This window comes from Hyla sarda, chromosome 4, assembly GCF_029499605.1.
Source record: "Hyla sarda isolate aHylSar1 chromosome 4, aHylSar1.hap1, whole genome shotgun sequence".
NCBI lineage: Eukaryota > Metazoa > Chordata > Amphibia > Anura > Hylidae > Hyla > Hyla sarda.
The window spans coordinates 68,237,779-68,252,927 of record NC_079192.1 but is presented as its reverse complement, the minus strand read 5'-3'; the positions used below and the strand labels follow the sequence as shown (position 1 = coordinate 68,252,927).

The following is a 15,149-nucleotide window of genomic DNA, read 5'->3' as shown; positions in this document are numbered from 1 at the left end:
AGATTTGTATATTACTTCTATTAAAAAATCTTAACCCTTCCAGTACTTATTGGCGTCTGTATACTACAGAAGAAATTATTTTCTTTTTGGATTTCCTACAGAATTTCCTCTGTATTATACAGACGCTAATAAGTACTGGAAGGATTAAGATTTTTTTAATAGAAGTCATTTACAAATCTGTTTAACTTTCTGGCACCAGTTGATAAAAAAAATAGTTTTCCACTGGAGTACCCCTTTAACTCTTGTACAGATCCTCAGTAATTCAAACTAAACTACACATCCGAAGCAGAAATGAAAGGGTCAGTTTCAGGATTTTGACAGAATACATGTCAGATCATTATCCAGTGTGTGAACATACTCCTATTTGGTATTTCTTTTTTTGTATTTAAGTGGCCAGAGCAGATAAATGCATTTCTACTTAAAATTGCAATGTTATCCTTATGAGAGATTCTTTATTGGTGAGTGTTGAAAGGGGCTGCTATACAGGACACTATACAGTTCTGCCAGGGGAAATGTTGTGGCTTTTCTGAACCCTTGGAGAATGGGGCTTGAGTATGCACAAATCCCTTTCATTATTATCTTCACTTCTAGACACAGATATTCTGGTTGGAAACGCTGTGTAGGGATTAGTTACATTCCATAATCTTTGTGGCATATGTTGCATGTTACTTAGCAGAGCAAACTAATACAGTGGTCCCTCAACATACGATGGTAATCCGTTCCAAATGGAACATCGTTTGTTGAAACCATCGTATGTTGAGGGATCCATGCAATGTAAAGTATAGGACAGTGGTCTACAACCTGCGGACCTCCAGATGTTGCAAAACTACAACACCCAGCATGCCCGGACAGCCAACGGCTGTCCGGGCATGCTGGGAGTTGTAGTTTTGCAACATCTGGAGGTCCGCAGGTTGAAGACCACTGGTATTAAAGGTTGTACTCACCTGTCCCTGCCGCTCCGGACCATCACCGCTGCCCTGGATGTCACCTTCCATCGTTGTCGCCGCGTCCCCGGGGTGACCCCGACGCTCCGGCAAGGCCTCTGCTTCCCCAGCATCCTCGCTCTCCGTCGCCGCCATTACGTCGTTACGCACGCTGCTCCTATTGGATGACGGGACGGCGTGCGCAGCGACGTGATGACGACGATGGAGAGCGCCGACGATGAAGGGATCCCGAAGAGGACGCGCCGGAGCCCCGAGGACAGGTAAGTGATCGTCAGCGGACCACACGGGGCACCGTAAACGGCTATCCGGTGGCAGGTGAAGCAGTCTGTGCTGCCGGATAGCCGTTTATGCGATGGCCTCGACATACAAAAGCATCGTATGCTGATGCTGCCTTCAACATGCGATGGTCTCTGAGAGACTATGATCGTATGTTGACATGATCATATGTTGGGGCCATCATAGGTCGGGGGGTCACCGTAGTGTTTTGAACAGCACATAATGTAAAAGGAACAAATCTAAGCTCAGTCGTTCTCATTGATAGAAGTGGAACTCTTCAGCACCTCCCGAGTGTCCGAAAAGGTCCTCCTGCATCTATTGAAGCTCCCAGGGGTCACACAGGAGGTGAAGTTTGATGACAGTGACCGCTTAGCTCCTGAACACTACCTGTACCTGCGAAGCCAGCCTGTGGATTACTTTATTCTCATTCTGCAGGTAAGTAAGGGGACACATGGTATATGGAGGTCCATTCTGTGCGCCAATCATCTCACTTTGCGTCTTGATTCTTCAGGGCAGAGTACAGGTGGAAATTGGGAAGGAAGGTCTGAGGTTTGAGAATGGGGCATTTACCTACTATGGTGTATCTGCACTGAGCCACTGCCTTCTAGGTGAGAACATCATTGCCTGGTAATACTGAACTGGAGGACTATTTGCACAGCTTTTAAGTCTATCTAGAACCATATATACAGGGATTATGATTGTTACATTTCTTTTAGGTCACCAATCGCCTACCAATGGCCAAGAAGAGTCCCCAGATTCCGGCTTTTATTGTCCAGACTATTCCGTGAGAGCCTTATCTGACCTTCAGATAATCAAGGTGAAAACACTGCCCACCCACATAACAATATGTTCCAATGAGCAGCATTGTTCCCAGTATGGTAAATGAATGTATTATTTATTGCCCGCTGTGTTACATAGGTCTCACGGCTGCAGTATCTGAATGCCCTTCGCACCTCACATTCACACACCAGTGCCCAGTCTCCAGACAGCATAGAACTGAAGATCTTTCCGAACAGCCAAACTCAGCTACTGAACGACAGGAATGTTGGCTCCGGTACAGGTAAGGCAAATGCCAAAAGCAGATTAAGGATGTGTATTCAGTATCAGTTTGTTACCAGTCATAAAAGGTTTTATTGTTTTGTAAGTTAAAAGTGCAAACAAGTTTACATTGCTGGATTCTCTGCTCCCTCTAGTTGTAGAATTATAACTAGTGTGGGATTTCCGGGTTAAAGGGGTACTCCGCCCCTAGACCTCTTATCTCCTATCCAAAGGATAGGGGATAAGATGTTAAATCACTGGGGACCCCCACTATCTCCGCTGCTGCACCCCTGTCATTCGAACTCGCTCTGTGCCCGATGACTAGTCACGCCCCCTCCCATAGACATGATTGGAGGGGCCATGGTGTGACGTCACGAATGCGGAAGCTGCAAGCTTCTGTGTTCCGGACGCCGCTCAGCTGTTCCAGAGATCGTGGGGGTCCCAAGCGATCTAACATCTTATCCCCTATCTTTTGGATAGGGGATAAGATGTTTAGAGCGGAGAACTCCTTTAAGTTCACTTATGTCAATGTTCTGCTTAGGAGAGTGTGGTGTACAGTTAAGCTACATACAGTGCAGAATTGCTGTGCTTTTGTTAGTCAAACCACTAGTATATCCTAAAAAATGAAAACACAAGGAACACAGAGGCATATGGGTCTATTTTTTCCAGACCCCTGGGCACACTTTGTGCCGCCCTATATTGTCTTATAGAGAAATGAGTAGCATTCCTTTTCTGCTAGAAACAACCCACAGTATAGTATAGGTAAGTAGCAGGCTGTTGGCACCATATTATGGACCTGTAGAATAGCAGCCTACGTGTCCAAGTCTAAAGTACAAATCCTTGGACATTTTACAGTGATGTCAGAAGATGCCAAAACAACCCCTTTTAACCCAGCATTCTGATAGTACTGTGGAACGTCCCACAAACCACCAAACTTCTTTGTTGTTTACGGATTTTCAACGTAACAAAATATAACATTGCTGTACAGAGAATAAAAGGTGCCACAAACCACTGATCTTTTACAGCACAGTTCTTGTGTGGGCACAGGTGTTTGCTTTATACAGCCAATATACTGCTTTAATGGCCAGGATCATAGAGGACCCCGATTCAGACCATTTTAGGATGTATTCACACATATGGTATCCTGCGAATATTTAATGTGCAGAATTTGAAGCTGCAGAGTTTAATGTAAAATAAATAACTGAGCACAGCTTCAAATCCTGCACATAAAATACGTGCTGGATACTGTCTGTGTGAATATATCCTTAGGGTGCGTTCCCACCTGGCGTATATTTGAGGCAGCGGGAAATACGCTGTGTGTTCCTCGCTCACTATACACATAGGGCTGCAGCCAGAAAGCCCTATATGTGCAGCGAGTTTGAGGCGGAGCCGTGCGTCACAGTCATACCGGCACACGGGCCTGCCCACAACCTGCTGCCGCAAATTTTGCGCAGCGCCAAATACACTGCGTATACGCCAGGTGGGAACGCACCTTTAAGCTTTATTTTGTGCAGTCAGAAGTGAACTTGGCACATGAGAAGTTTTTCAGAATGAAGGCCGTGTCACCAGATGGCCTAATAGATTGCCTTAGGTCCTGGCTTCAGTCGTCTTCCAGCTCAGTCATACTGTTAAGTTCCAGTATGGTTCCCCTGATATTCTTCAAGTTGGAGGAATTCCTCTTATTTTCTTCATTATGGTCTGTATGTCTAGCTGCTATTTTATACTAACAAAAGCTGAAATCAAACCTGGCTGTCTGGCAGATTTTCTCCACAAGATCTGTTCCTGTTGGAGTTTTGGTAAATTCAGTCCATTTATTCCTAAATATCAGCTAAAGTGCCCTGGTAATAATTCGAGAGTGTGATTGGGAAAAAAGTCACTGTATCCAGAAGGCCCAATATTCAATATCCTTAAAAGGGGTTGGGTTATCCACTCGTAAAGTATTTTCTTTTAATCTGTCCAGGAAGGCTTCGCTCCCACAATGCCACCAGTATAGGGGAGCTCTGCGTCAGGTGCCTCTGGGATCGAGAACGTTCTGTCACCTTCCCAAACCCAGAAGCATCGGACGGCTTGGAGCGCCTTTATACTGGCAGCAGCACAGGAGTTAAAAAGGTGAGAGTATTCCTTTGATACATGTCCCTTTGTTTGGGTCTGTCTATTAAGTTTAGTTTCCCAGGCATAAGCCAACAGGGAGAATGAATGTAATGACAAGTTCACTTTAAACAGAAATTTAGCAAAACAGGAGATTTTACAGAACTAAAAATCCACGAGAGAAAACTGTAAAATGCAAGAGAACCCATTTATACACTGCAGGAAAAGAAAACCATTGATTATAGGGCAAAAAGGGTTAAATCATCATCACAATCTGGAAAATGATCCATGTAAACCATGTCCGTACTAAGGATCCTACACATTACTCTGTAGATTGTGGGTGCTCCGTGACTGAGGGGCGCTCACATGACGTACAGTATACCATCCCCCAGTCTTGTTTGTTCATCTCTTTGTAACCCTATTTGTTCCAGCACTTCTTTTGAACACTGCAGTTATGGGCACAATTGAGAGTGTCAGCTAATAGCTGTTCATGCTGGTATACGCAGAGGTAACTATATATAATATACACCGTGCATGATGTTGGTGCTGTTACTGATCGGTCCATCAATCATCTTCCTCTGCTTGCTGCAACATCACACCTGCACGCTTAATGAGTTAAAGGGGAATCTATCATCATGTTATCATTTTTCCTTTGTATTCAGGTTTCTACAGGAATATACTTAGCTATTCCAAAATATCTGTCCTTAAAGGGGACCTACGCCCTTAGACATCTTATCTCCTATCCAAAGGATAGGGGAGAGGATGTCTGATCACGGTGGTCCCGCTGCTGAGGACCTCCACCATCTCCCTGCTGCACCCGGCGTTCGTTTAGAGCGTTGGGTGCAGCGCAGGAGGCTTGTAACGTCATGGCCACGCCCCCTTAATGCAAGTCTATGGCAGGGGGGCGTGATGGCCCTCAGGCCCCTCCCGTAGACTTACATTGAAAGGACATGGCCGTGGCGTCACGAGCCTCCGCCCCGCATCCCCAGTCATCCGGCATGGAGCGAAGCACTGGATGTCTGGGGTGCCGCAGCCGAGATCAGATTAGACATTTTATCCCTTATCCTTTTGGATAGGGGATAAGATATCTAGGGGCGAAGTACCACTTTATGATCCAGTAGAGTTGGGTACTTATGGCAAAGCCAACAGCGATACACCAGATCTTACTGGTTTCTGTATCCTGCTGTTTTATTGGCTTATTCCACACACCTCTAACTCTACAGCTCATGTAGTTTTATCCAGAATATTAAAGGGGTTTTCCAGGCCTTTAACAGATAGCCTATCCACAGAACAGGCCATCGGTGTCTGTTCGGCAGAGCCACAGCTTAGATACACAATGAACTGCCGTAAGCCTCAACACCGGGTTACTGCAGCGCCTGATAATTCAGGAATGATGACAAACACACGTGATCAGAATAGATGGAAAAATACTATGATAGATTCCCTTTTCACCATTGCCATTTGCTGTGCCCTATTCCATACCAAACAGCACTAGTGTATGCCATTTCTGCCATTCCTGTGTCTAAAATTTCATAAATACTTTGAGAAGTAAATGAAATGTGTAAAGGTTATCCAGGATTAGAGAACCAGAGTTGCTGTCCAAAAATCAGCACCACACCAGTCCTCAAGTTGTGTGTGGTGTTGTAACTCCGTTCCATTAATTAGAATGGAACAAAGTTGTAATTGTGGTCAGGGCTCCAAACGTGAATAGGCTGCCTGAGACTAATAAACAACAATACATAGTAATGGCAATAACTTAATAGCAATGACAATAATATTCATCCGTGGGCTCGGCCTATAGAGGGCCCAAAAAACTGGCAGTAATCAAGAAACTATTTATCACGTACCTCATCCGAACACCAGACCTTAGTTAGTTAAAGGGGTACTCCGGCGCTTTAGACATCTTATCCCCTATCCAAAGGATAGGGGATAAGATGCCTGATCGCGGGGGTCCCGCCACTGTGGACCCCCGTGATCTTCCATGCTGCACCCCGTTAAAATCAGTCCCCAGAGCGTGTTCGCTCCAGGTCTGATTACTGTCTATCACGGGGACGGAGCATTGTGATGTTCCGCTCCTTCCCAGTGTGACGTCACTCTCCACCCCCTCAATGCAAGTCTATGGGAGGGGGCGTGACAGCTTTCACGCCCCCTCCCATAGACTTGCATTGAGGGGGCGAGGCATGACGTCACATGGGGACGGGGTCGTGACGTCACGATCTTCCGTTCCCGTGGTCGGGAGCCAGAACCTACAGCACTGCCGGTAGCAGATACAGTTGGGTGCCGCATGCTATATTGCGGGGGTCCCCAGCGGCGTGACCCCCGCGATCAGACATCTTATCCCCAATCCTTTGGATAGGGGATAAGATGTCTAGGGGTGGAGTACCCCTTTAAGACCTATGCAATGAGTGTATATGCAGTATAAATGCACTGGGGGAGATTTATCAAAACCTGTGCAAAGGGTTTCCATTGCCCATAGCAACCAATCAGATCGCTTCTTTCATTTTGCAGAGGCCTGGTTAAAAATGAAAGAAGCAATCTGATTGGTTGCTATGGGCAACTTTCCTCTGGACAGGTTTTGATAAATCTCCCCCTATGAGCAGCATGAAATAAATGCTATGAGCGGACAAGCAGTATAAATGCAGTATGAGCGCATGTCCCCATTGTAATATACCTACTAAACAGAAGTAGGGCAATGGTACAGAGTGAAATCAAATGAGTGGCACCAATACTCACACAATGTGAAGCCAGAGACCAGACACAAATATGTGCATCACCCTTGCAAATGACAGACAATCTAACACCGGCCTGAGCACGCCAGCTATAGCTGTATTAGAGCCCCCCCAGCGTATTACAACCAGCCCGAGCGACTCCCGCTGATGGTTACATGACCCAGAGCGAACCCGGCCCGATCCCATAAGCCCAGCGGATATCCACAACAGACACCGCCGCAGCCCGGCCCATGCTGCCTCCACCTACTTCCGGGACGTCAGTACAACGAGAGCCGAAGCAGCAACGCCGACCCAGAGATGGCCAGCACGCTGCCCCCCGTAAGTAACCATACCACTCTTACAACACTCCGGACAACGAAGCTCCAATAGAGCCGCACCAGAGCTTGAAACAGGCGGGAACTTCGAAACGCCCTCCCAACTCGAATCTGCACAACCGACTGGTGTCTCCAAACGCCCGACACGCCCTGACCTGTATGCAGGGGGGGCATTAAATACTCCCACAAATACAGCCTAACAGGAGTCTATGAAAGAGAAAAACCAGCTCACCACCATATAAGTTCTTGAGAGGAGGAGGACTTCAAGTGTGGATAGGAAGCACAGACAACATCCAACCGCATGCTTGGAGTGAAGACTTGGAATAGAGAAGAACAGGGTCCAGCTCCCAAGGAAAACGGATAAAAATCCAAAATTTTAATTCTAGCCATTAAAAAGTGAGTGAACAAAAAAAGAGGGGGAATAAAATCATAGCAGAAACGCCGACGCGTTTCGGACTATATAGTCCTTAATCATGGCGACCACAGCCTAACAGGCTTACACTACCACACACAACCTGAAACCAGGCATTTGCTGTTTTTAGAAGAAATAAGCTCCGTTTTTCTATTCCTGGATAATCCCTCCTAATAGATAGGAGGCCAATGGGCTACATAACTCAAGTCCTCCCAGTGGACCTATTAAGTTTGATAGGTTGAGAGTATTCAATGAAATCTGTCATGAGTGTCAACTGTACTAACTGGTTGGTTAAGGCTTGTAGCAGTGTTTCCCAAGCAGGGTGCCTCCAGCTGTTGGAAAACTACAACTCCCAGCATGCCCGGACAGCGGCATGCTGGGAGTTGTAGTTTTGCAACAGCTAGAGGCACCCTGCTTGGGAAACACAGGCTTGTAGGGTGGGTGACACTGATAAAAAAAAAAAAATCACACCACAGGCCGGTTTGTGGCCCCATTTTTAGTTATCCTCTTTATTCGGTTGATGATATTCAGCATGTTTTTGTGCATGGACGGCGCTCCAGGAGCACGCTGACGTCACGACTGCTTCCTCACGCCGTCCGGCTTCATGCAGGCTTGAGGATGGAGCACGCTGTGAAGTCAGCATGCTTCAGGAGCGCTGCCTGTGCACCAGACCTGCTGAATATCATCAAGGGAATAAGGATTTATGGCTTTACCTTTGAATAATAGAAGCAACTCTATACATAGAATGTGTCGGCAGATAAGAACCATTTGGCCCATCTAGTCTGCCCAATAATCTGAATACTATCAATAGTCCCTGGCCCTATCTTATATGAAGGATAGCCTTATACCTATCCCTATCTTATATGAAGGATAGCCTTATACCTATCTCTATCTTATATGAAGGATAGCCTTATACCTATCCCTATCTTATATGGAGGATAGCCTTATACCTATCTCTATCTTATATGAAGGATAGCCTTATACCTATCCCTATCTTATATGAAGGATAACCTTATGCTTATCTCTATCTTATATGAAGGATAGCCTTATACCTATCTCATATGAAGGATAGCCTTACATCTATCTCTATCTTATATGAAGGATAGCCTTATACCTATCTCTATCTTATATGAAGGATAGCCTTATACCTATCTCTATCTTATATGAAGGATAACCTTATACCTATCTCTATCTTATATGAAGGATAGCCTTATACCTATCCCTATCTTATATGAAGGATAACCTTATGCCTATCTCTATCTTATATGAAGGATGGCCTTATATCTATCTCTATCTTATATGAAGGATAGCCTTATACCTATCCCTATCTTATATGAAGGATAGCCTTATCCCTATCTCTATCTTATATGAAGGATAGCCTTATGCTTATCTCTATCTTATATGAAGGATAGCCTTATACCTATCTCATATGAAGGATAGCCTTATATCTATCTCTATCTTATATGAAGGATAGCCTTATACCTATCTCTATCTTATATGAAGGATAGCCTTATACCTATCTCTATCTTATATGAAGGATAGCCTTATACCTATCTTATATGATGGATAGCCTTATACCTATCTCTATCTTATATGAAGGATAGCCTTATACCTATCTCTATCTTATATGAAGGATAGCCTTATACCTATCTCTATCTTATATGAAGGCCTTATACCTATCTCTATCTTATATGAAGGATAGCCTTATCCCTATCTTATATGAAGGATAGCCTTATACCTATCTCTATCTTATATGAAGGATAGCCTTATACCTATCTCGATCTTATATGAAGGATATCCTTATACCTCTCTCTATCTTATATGAAGGATAGCCTTATACCTATCCCTATCTTATATGAAGGATAGCCTTATACCTATCTCTATCTTATATGAAGGATAGCCTTATACCTATCTCTATCTTATATGAAGGATAACCTTATACCTATCTCTATCTTATATGAAGGATAGCCTTATACCTATCTCTATCTTATATGAAGGATAGCCTTATACCTATCTCTATCTTATTTGAAGGATAGCCTTATGCCTATCTCTATCTTATATGAAGAAGGATAACCTTATACCTATCTCTATCTTATATGAAGGATAGCCTTATACCTATCCCTATCTTATATGAAGGATAGCCTTATACCTATCTCTATCTTATATGAAGGATAGCCTTATGCCTATCCCTATCTTATATGAAGGATAGCGTTATACCTATTTCTATCTTATATGAAGGATAGCCTTATGCCTATCTCTATCTTATATGAAGGATAGCCTTATACCTATCTCTATCTTATATGAAGGATAGCCTTATACCTATCTCTATCTTATATGAAGGATAGCCTTATACCTATCTCTATCTTATATGAAGGCCTTATACCTATCTCTATTATATATGAAGGATAGCCTTATACCTATCTCTATCTTATATGAAGGATAGCCTTATGCTTATCCCATGCATGTCTTCACTGTATTTGCAGCGACCACTTCTGCAGGAAGGTTATTCCATGCATCCACTACTCTCTCAGTAATGTAATACTTCCTGATATTACTGCAGAAACCTTTGTCCCTCTAATATAAAACTATGTCCTCTTGTGGTAGTTTTTCTTCTTTTAAATATGTTCTCCTCCTTTACCATGTGGATTCCCTTTATGTATTTAAAAGTCTCTATCATATCCCCTCTGTCTCTTATAAGAGGAAAAGTGAAGCGCCATCTAGTGTCCCAGTTAGGAATAAAACAGCTAGTATCTCACAAAAAGTCACCAGTACTGCATTAAATAGGTCATCCTCTTTAGAGAACCCCATTTCATGCTGTTAGGTCTCTCTTCACTCCTGCCTTGAGCACCTCTACTAAGAATAGACCCCCCATCTCTTGAGAACCAGAAGCAGCGTACAGACAGAACTGCACAGTATTATTGGGTGCTACATAATGCTCCATTCCAGCACCCAAACTCCTGCGGGGACCTGTCCTCACAGATCTGCGAATACAAAAGGGAAGTTTTCTTTGGTGCCCCAGAAGTAATCAAAATGATCGTTCAGCCCTAGGGTGCTGATTAGAGATGAGCGAACTTACAGTAAATTCGATTCATCACGAACTTCTCGGCTCGGCAGTTGATGACTTTTCCTGCATAAATGAGTTCAGCCTTCAGGTGCTCCGGAGGGCTGGAAAAGGTGGATACAGTCCTAGGAGACTCTTTCCTAGGACTGTATCCACCTTTTCCAGCCCACGGGAGCACCTGAAAGCTGAACTAATTTACGCAGGATAAGTCATCAACTGCCGAGCCAAGAAGTTCGTGACGAATCAGATTTACTGTAAGTTCGCTCATCTCTATTGCTGATCCTTTGGATGACTGTAGTATTCTTCTACAATGTTACTATGTATTAGGGATCGACCAATTATCGGTTTGGCCGATATTCACAATTTTGGACATTATCGGTATCGGCAATTATCTTGCCGATAACGCCCCGGCCAGAGAGCACCGCCGCCACCACTGCCCCATTGCCTCCCCGGTTTTATAATCACCTGTTCCCGGGGTTCGCACTACTTCTGGCTCCTGCGGCATCCTGTGCGGCGCGATGACGTCCTCAATGCAACGTCACCGTCAGTGCGCACAGTGACAGCGCAGGACGCCGCCAGAAGTAGCGTGGACCCCGGGAACAGGTAATTATAGAACCGGGGATGGGGGAGACAATGGGGCAGCTGTGGTGGTGGTTGGACTAGGGAGGACCCCAGGACAGGCAGGGGAGAGTAGCGGGTGGCAGTCTCTGGCCCCGTGAAAGCCGCTGCAGTTCATTGATTTAAATCATTGATCTGCAGCGGCTTCTGCAGGGACGGGTGGGGTGGAAATAGCCGATAACTTATATCGATATTCCGGTATAAGTTATCGGCCTGAAAGGTCACAGATTATCGATATCTGTCGATCTCTACTATGTATGGCAATGTTTTCCAACCAGGGTCCCTCCAGCTGTTGCAAAACTACAACTCCCAGCATGCCCAGACAGCCTTCGGCTGTCTGGGCATGCTGGGAGTTGTAGTTTTGCAACAGCTGGAGGCACCCTGGTTGGGGAAAAAAAACAATATAGTATTTTTATATTCCAAAGTATCACTTCACTTCTAGCTATTACTTATAATGCTGCAGCAACCATATTGTGCTTACACAAAGACAGATGGTGTTAAGAACCCACTGTACATCTCTCTCTATGCTTCTCTGGGTCACGCTGGGTCTTCAAGGTATTGCTGCTGCTGCTCTCTGCTGCATTGATCATCTCTCTGACACATTGATTGTTGTAATATTATTACTGAAGTTTGCAGCAGCATCGACCATGGATAAAGATCTGTTTGTCAGGTGGGTTACGCTATTTCCTGAATAAGAAGAATGATCAGGCTGAGAAGGATAGAGGAGCTGTGTGGCTAGTAACAGAAGATGCAGTGTAAGTAATAGGGGGGGGGGGGGGGTAAAGACCGGCAACAGCAAACTAGGAACGTGCGTGCAACCTGGGAAAGGACTAGCTGGGTGTGCGATCCATATTCACGAGTCCGTGCAGACACATAAATGGCAGGTAAGAGGAAAGAAGAGCAGACGGCACTCACCCTGCGTGTTGAAGCTTTATTGTGGCAGATAAAGCGGAACCATATTCAGCAGGCAGATACAAGGGGAACAGGGGCGCAGCTGCATCTGCCTGCTGAAGATGGTTCCGCTTTATCTACCACAATAAAGCTTCAACACGCAGGGTGAGTGCCGTCTGCTCTTCTTTCCTCTTACCTGCCAGAAGATGCAGTGTGACCGGCTCTGTGTGCCAGCAGATGACTGCCCTGAGACCAGATGAGTGTGAATTACCTTGGTAGAGAATTTATGATGAATGTGCCATATTCACTGAGCGATAGTATTCCTCCTGTATCGGTGTTGAGATTTCAAGTAGAGATGAGCGAACTTACAGTAAATTCGATTCGTCACGAACTTCACGGCTCGGCGGTTGCTGACTTTTCCTGCATAAATTAGTTCAGCTTTCCGGTGGGCTGGAAAAGGTGGATACAGTCCTAGGAAAGAGTCTCCTAGGACTGTATCCACCTTTTCCAGCCCACCGGAGCACCGGAAAGCTGAACTAATTTATGCAGGAAAAGTCAGCAACTGCCGAGCCGAGAAGTTCGTGACGAATCGAATTTACTGTAAGTTCGCTCATCTCTAATTTCAAGTATTACTATTATCTTCCAAAAAGAAATCAAGATAATTTGAAAATAAGTCATCTCATAATAGTCTGAGCTCCATGTACCATCCCACACTCTTTACCTGAAGCTAGAAGACTTGCATTGAGGGGGTGGGGTGTGACGTCATCAGGGGGGCGGGGCTATGACGTCACGAGCTGCCAGCTCTAGCGTTCAGAACAGTTTGTTCCAAACGCTGAACAGCAGAGTACCCTTTTAAGTTCAATGTTTTGTTAATCTGAATTGTAGGTGATTGATCAGAACACAATAGTCTAAGTTGGTGAAGTGAAATGAGAAAAATATAAATAAAACATTGTTTAGAAATAGAAAACAGAAAATTGTCATGTGCGTATGTATTCACCCCCTTTGTTAGGGAGCACATAAAAAGCTCTGGTACAACCAATTACCTTCAGAATTCACATAATTAGTGACACTATGTCCACCTGTGTGCAATCTAAGTGTCACATGATCTGTCATTACATGTACACACCTTTTTTTTGAAAGGCCCCAGAGGCTGCAACACTTAAAGGGGAACTCCCGTGGAAACTTTTTTTTTTTTCTACTAAAGAGAAATGTATACTAAAGAGAAATCCCCCCAAAAAATGCATTTCCTCTGATGTCATGACCACAGTGCTCTCTGCTGTCCATTTTAGGAACTGTCCAGAGCAGCATATGTTTGCTATGGGGATTTTTTCCTGCTATGGACAGCAAGAGGTCACCAGAGAGCACTGTGGTCATGACATCAGAGGAAATGCATTTTTGTTTATTTCTCTTTAGTATACAGCCCCTAAAAAGTACTGGAAGGATTACAATTTTTTTTTTATAGAAGTGATTTACAAATCTGTTTAACTTTCTGGCACCAGTCGATTTAAAAAAAATAAAATAAAGTTTTCTGAGGGAGTACCCCTTTAAGCAAGAGGCATCAGTAACCAAACACTGCCATGAAGACCAAGGAACTCCCCAAACAAGTAAGGGACAATGTTGTTAAGTACAAGTCAGGATTAGGTTATAAAAAAAAAAGAAAATATCCAATTCTTTGATGATCCCCAGGAGCAACATCAAATCTATCATAACCAAATGGAAAAAACATGGCACAACAGCAGACTTGAAGGAGTTGGAGCAGTTTTGCAAGGAGAAATGGGCAAAATATCCCAGTGGTAAGATGTGGCACTCTCATAGAGACTTATCCAAAGTGACTTGGAGCTGTAATTGACGCAAAAGGTGGCTCTATAAAGTATTGACTTTAGGGGGGGTGAATAATTATGCACATTTATTTTCTGTTATTTTGTCCTATTTGTTGTTTACTTCCCAATAAATAAATAAATTAATAAAAAAAATTAAAAAAAAATTAAAAAAAACATCCTCTTCAAAGTTGTGGGTATGTTCTGTAAATTAAATGATCTAAATCCTCAAACAATCCATGTTAATTCCAGGCTGTGAGGCACCAAAATATGAAAAAAGTCCAGGGGGGTGAATACTTTTGCAAGGCACTGTAAGTCTACAATTGCAGCTGAAAGTGTATCCTGATGGCTTAGGGACTAGACTGTGTGGCCAACCAGTGCCACCATTATCATCATGAACGGAAGCGTTTGCACGTCACCTTGATGTATTACTATGTCAGTAATAGGATAGTCAGACATTGAGTGACTTACTTGTATTTTTCCCCTTACAGAAACAAAGGAAGTAACGCAAGATGCTGGGAGGCTGAGTGGTGGCGTACAGCGGCGAGCAGAGGTCTCACCCTAACCAACCCTTACCTCACAGAGAAGCCTGGGATCAGCTGCTACCAGAGACTCCATACTGGAGAGGACAGTGTCTCACTGGTGCCATTTTATTCTTATACAATGAACTAGATCGCTTGAAGAAAGCATTAACATAGTGGATTTCCCTGGCAGGTCACAGGGACATCACCTCCTCCGCGGCTGATTCCTGATGCTCTTCCGTCCGCGGAGCGGTTGTATATAGACTGGTAGTGTTAAAGCAGCCCTGCTGCCACATCTCCTGTAGAGGGGAAGCCTGAAGATTGTGGAGGTGTAGGGCAGTGGTCTTCAACCTGCGGACCTCCAGATGTTGCAAAACTACAACTCCCCGCATGCCCGGACAGCAACATCTGGAGGTCCGCAGGTTGAAGACCACCGGTGT

The 15,149-nt window shown here is 44.4% G+C and overlaps 1 protein-coding gene across 1 annotated transcript in view; it reads left to right on the top strand.

Moving 5' to 3' along the window:
* Positions 1-15,124, top strand: part of CNNM3 (cyclin and CBS domain divalent metal cation transport mediator 3) — a 28,774-nt gene extending 13,650 nt beyond the window's left edge. The window contains exons 4-8 of the mRNA XM_056571342.1: positions 1,486-1,655; positions 1,732-1,828; positions 1,937-2,037; positions 2,139-2,280; positions 14,680-15,124. Coding sequence (XP_056427317.1) covers positions 1,486-1,655; positions 1,732-1,828; positions 1,937-2,037; positions 2,139-2,280; positions 14,680-14,753 — 584 coding nt within the window. The 3' untranslated portion in view covers positions 14,754-15,124. The remainder of the gene's footprint in view (positions 1-1,485; positions 1,656-1,731; positions 1,829-1,936; positions 2,038-2,138; positions 2,281-14,679) is intronic.
* Positions 15,125-15,149: the final 25 nt, after the last annotated feature.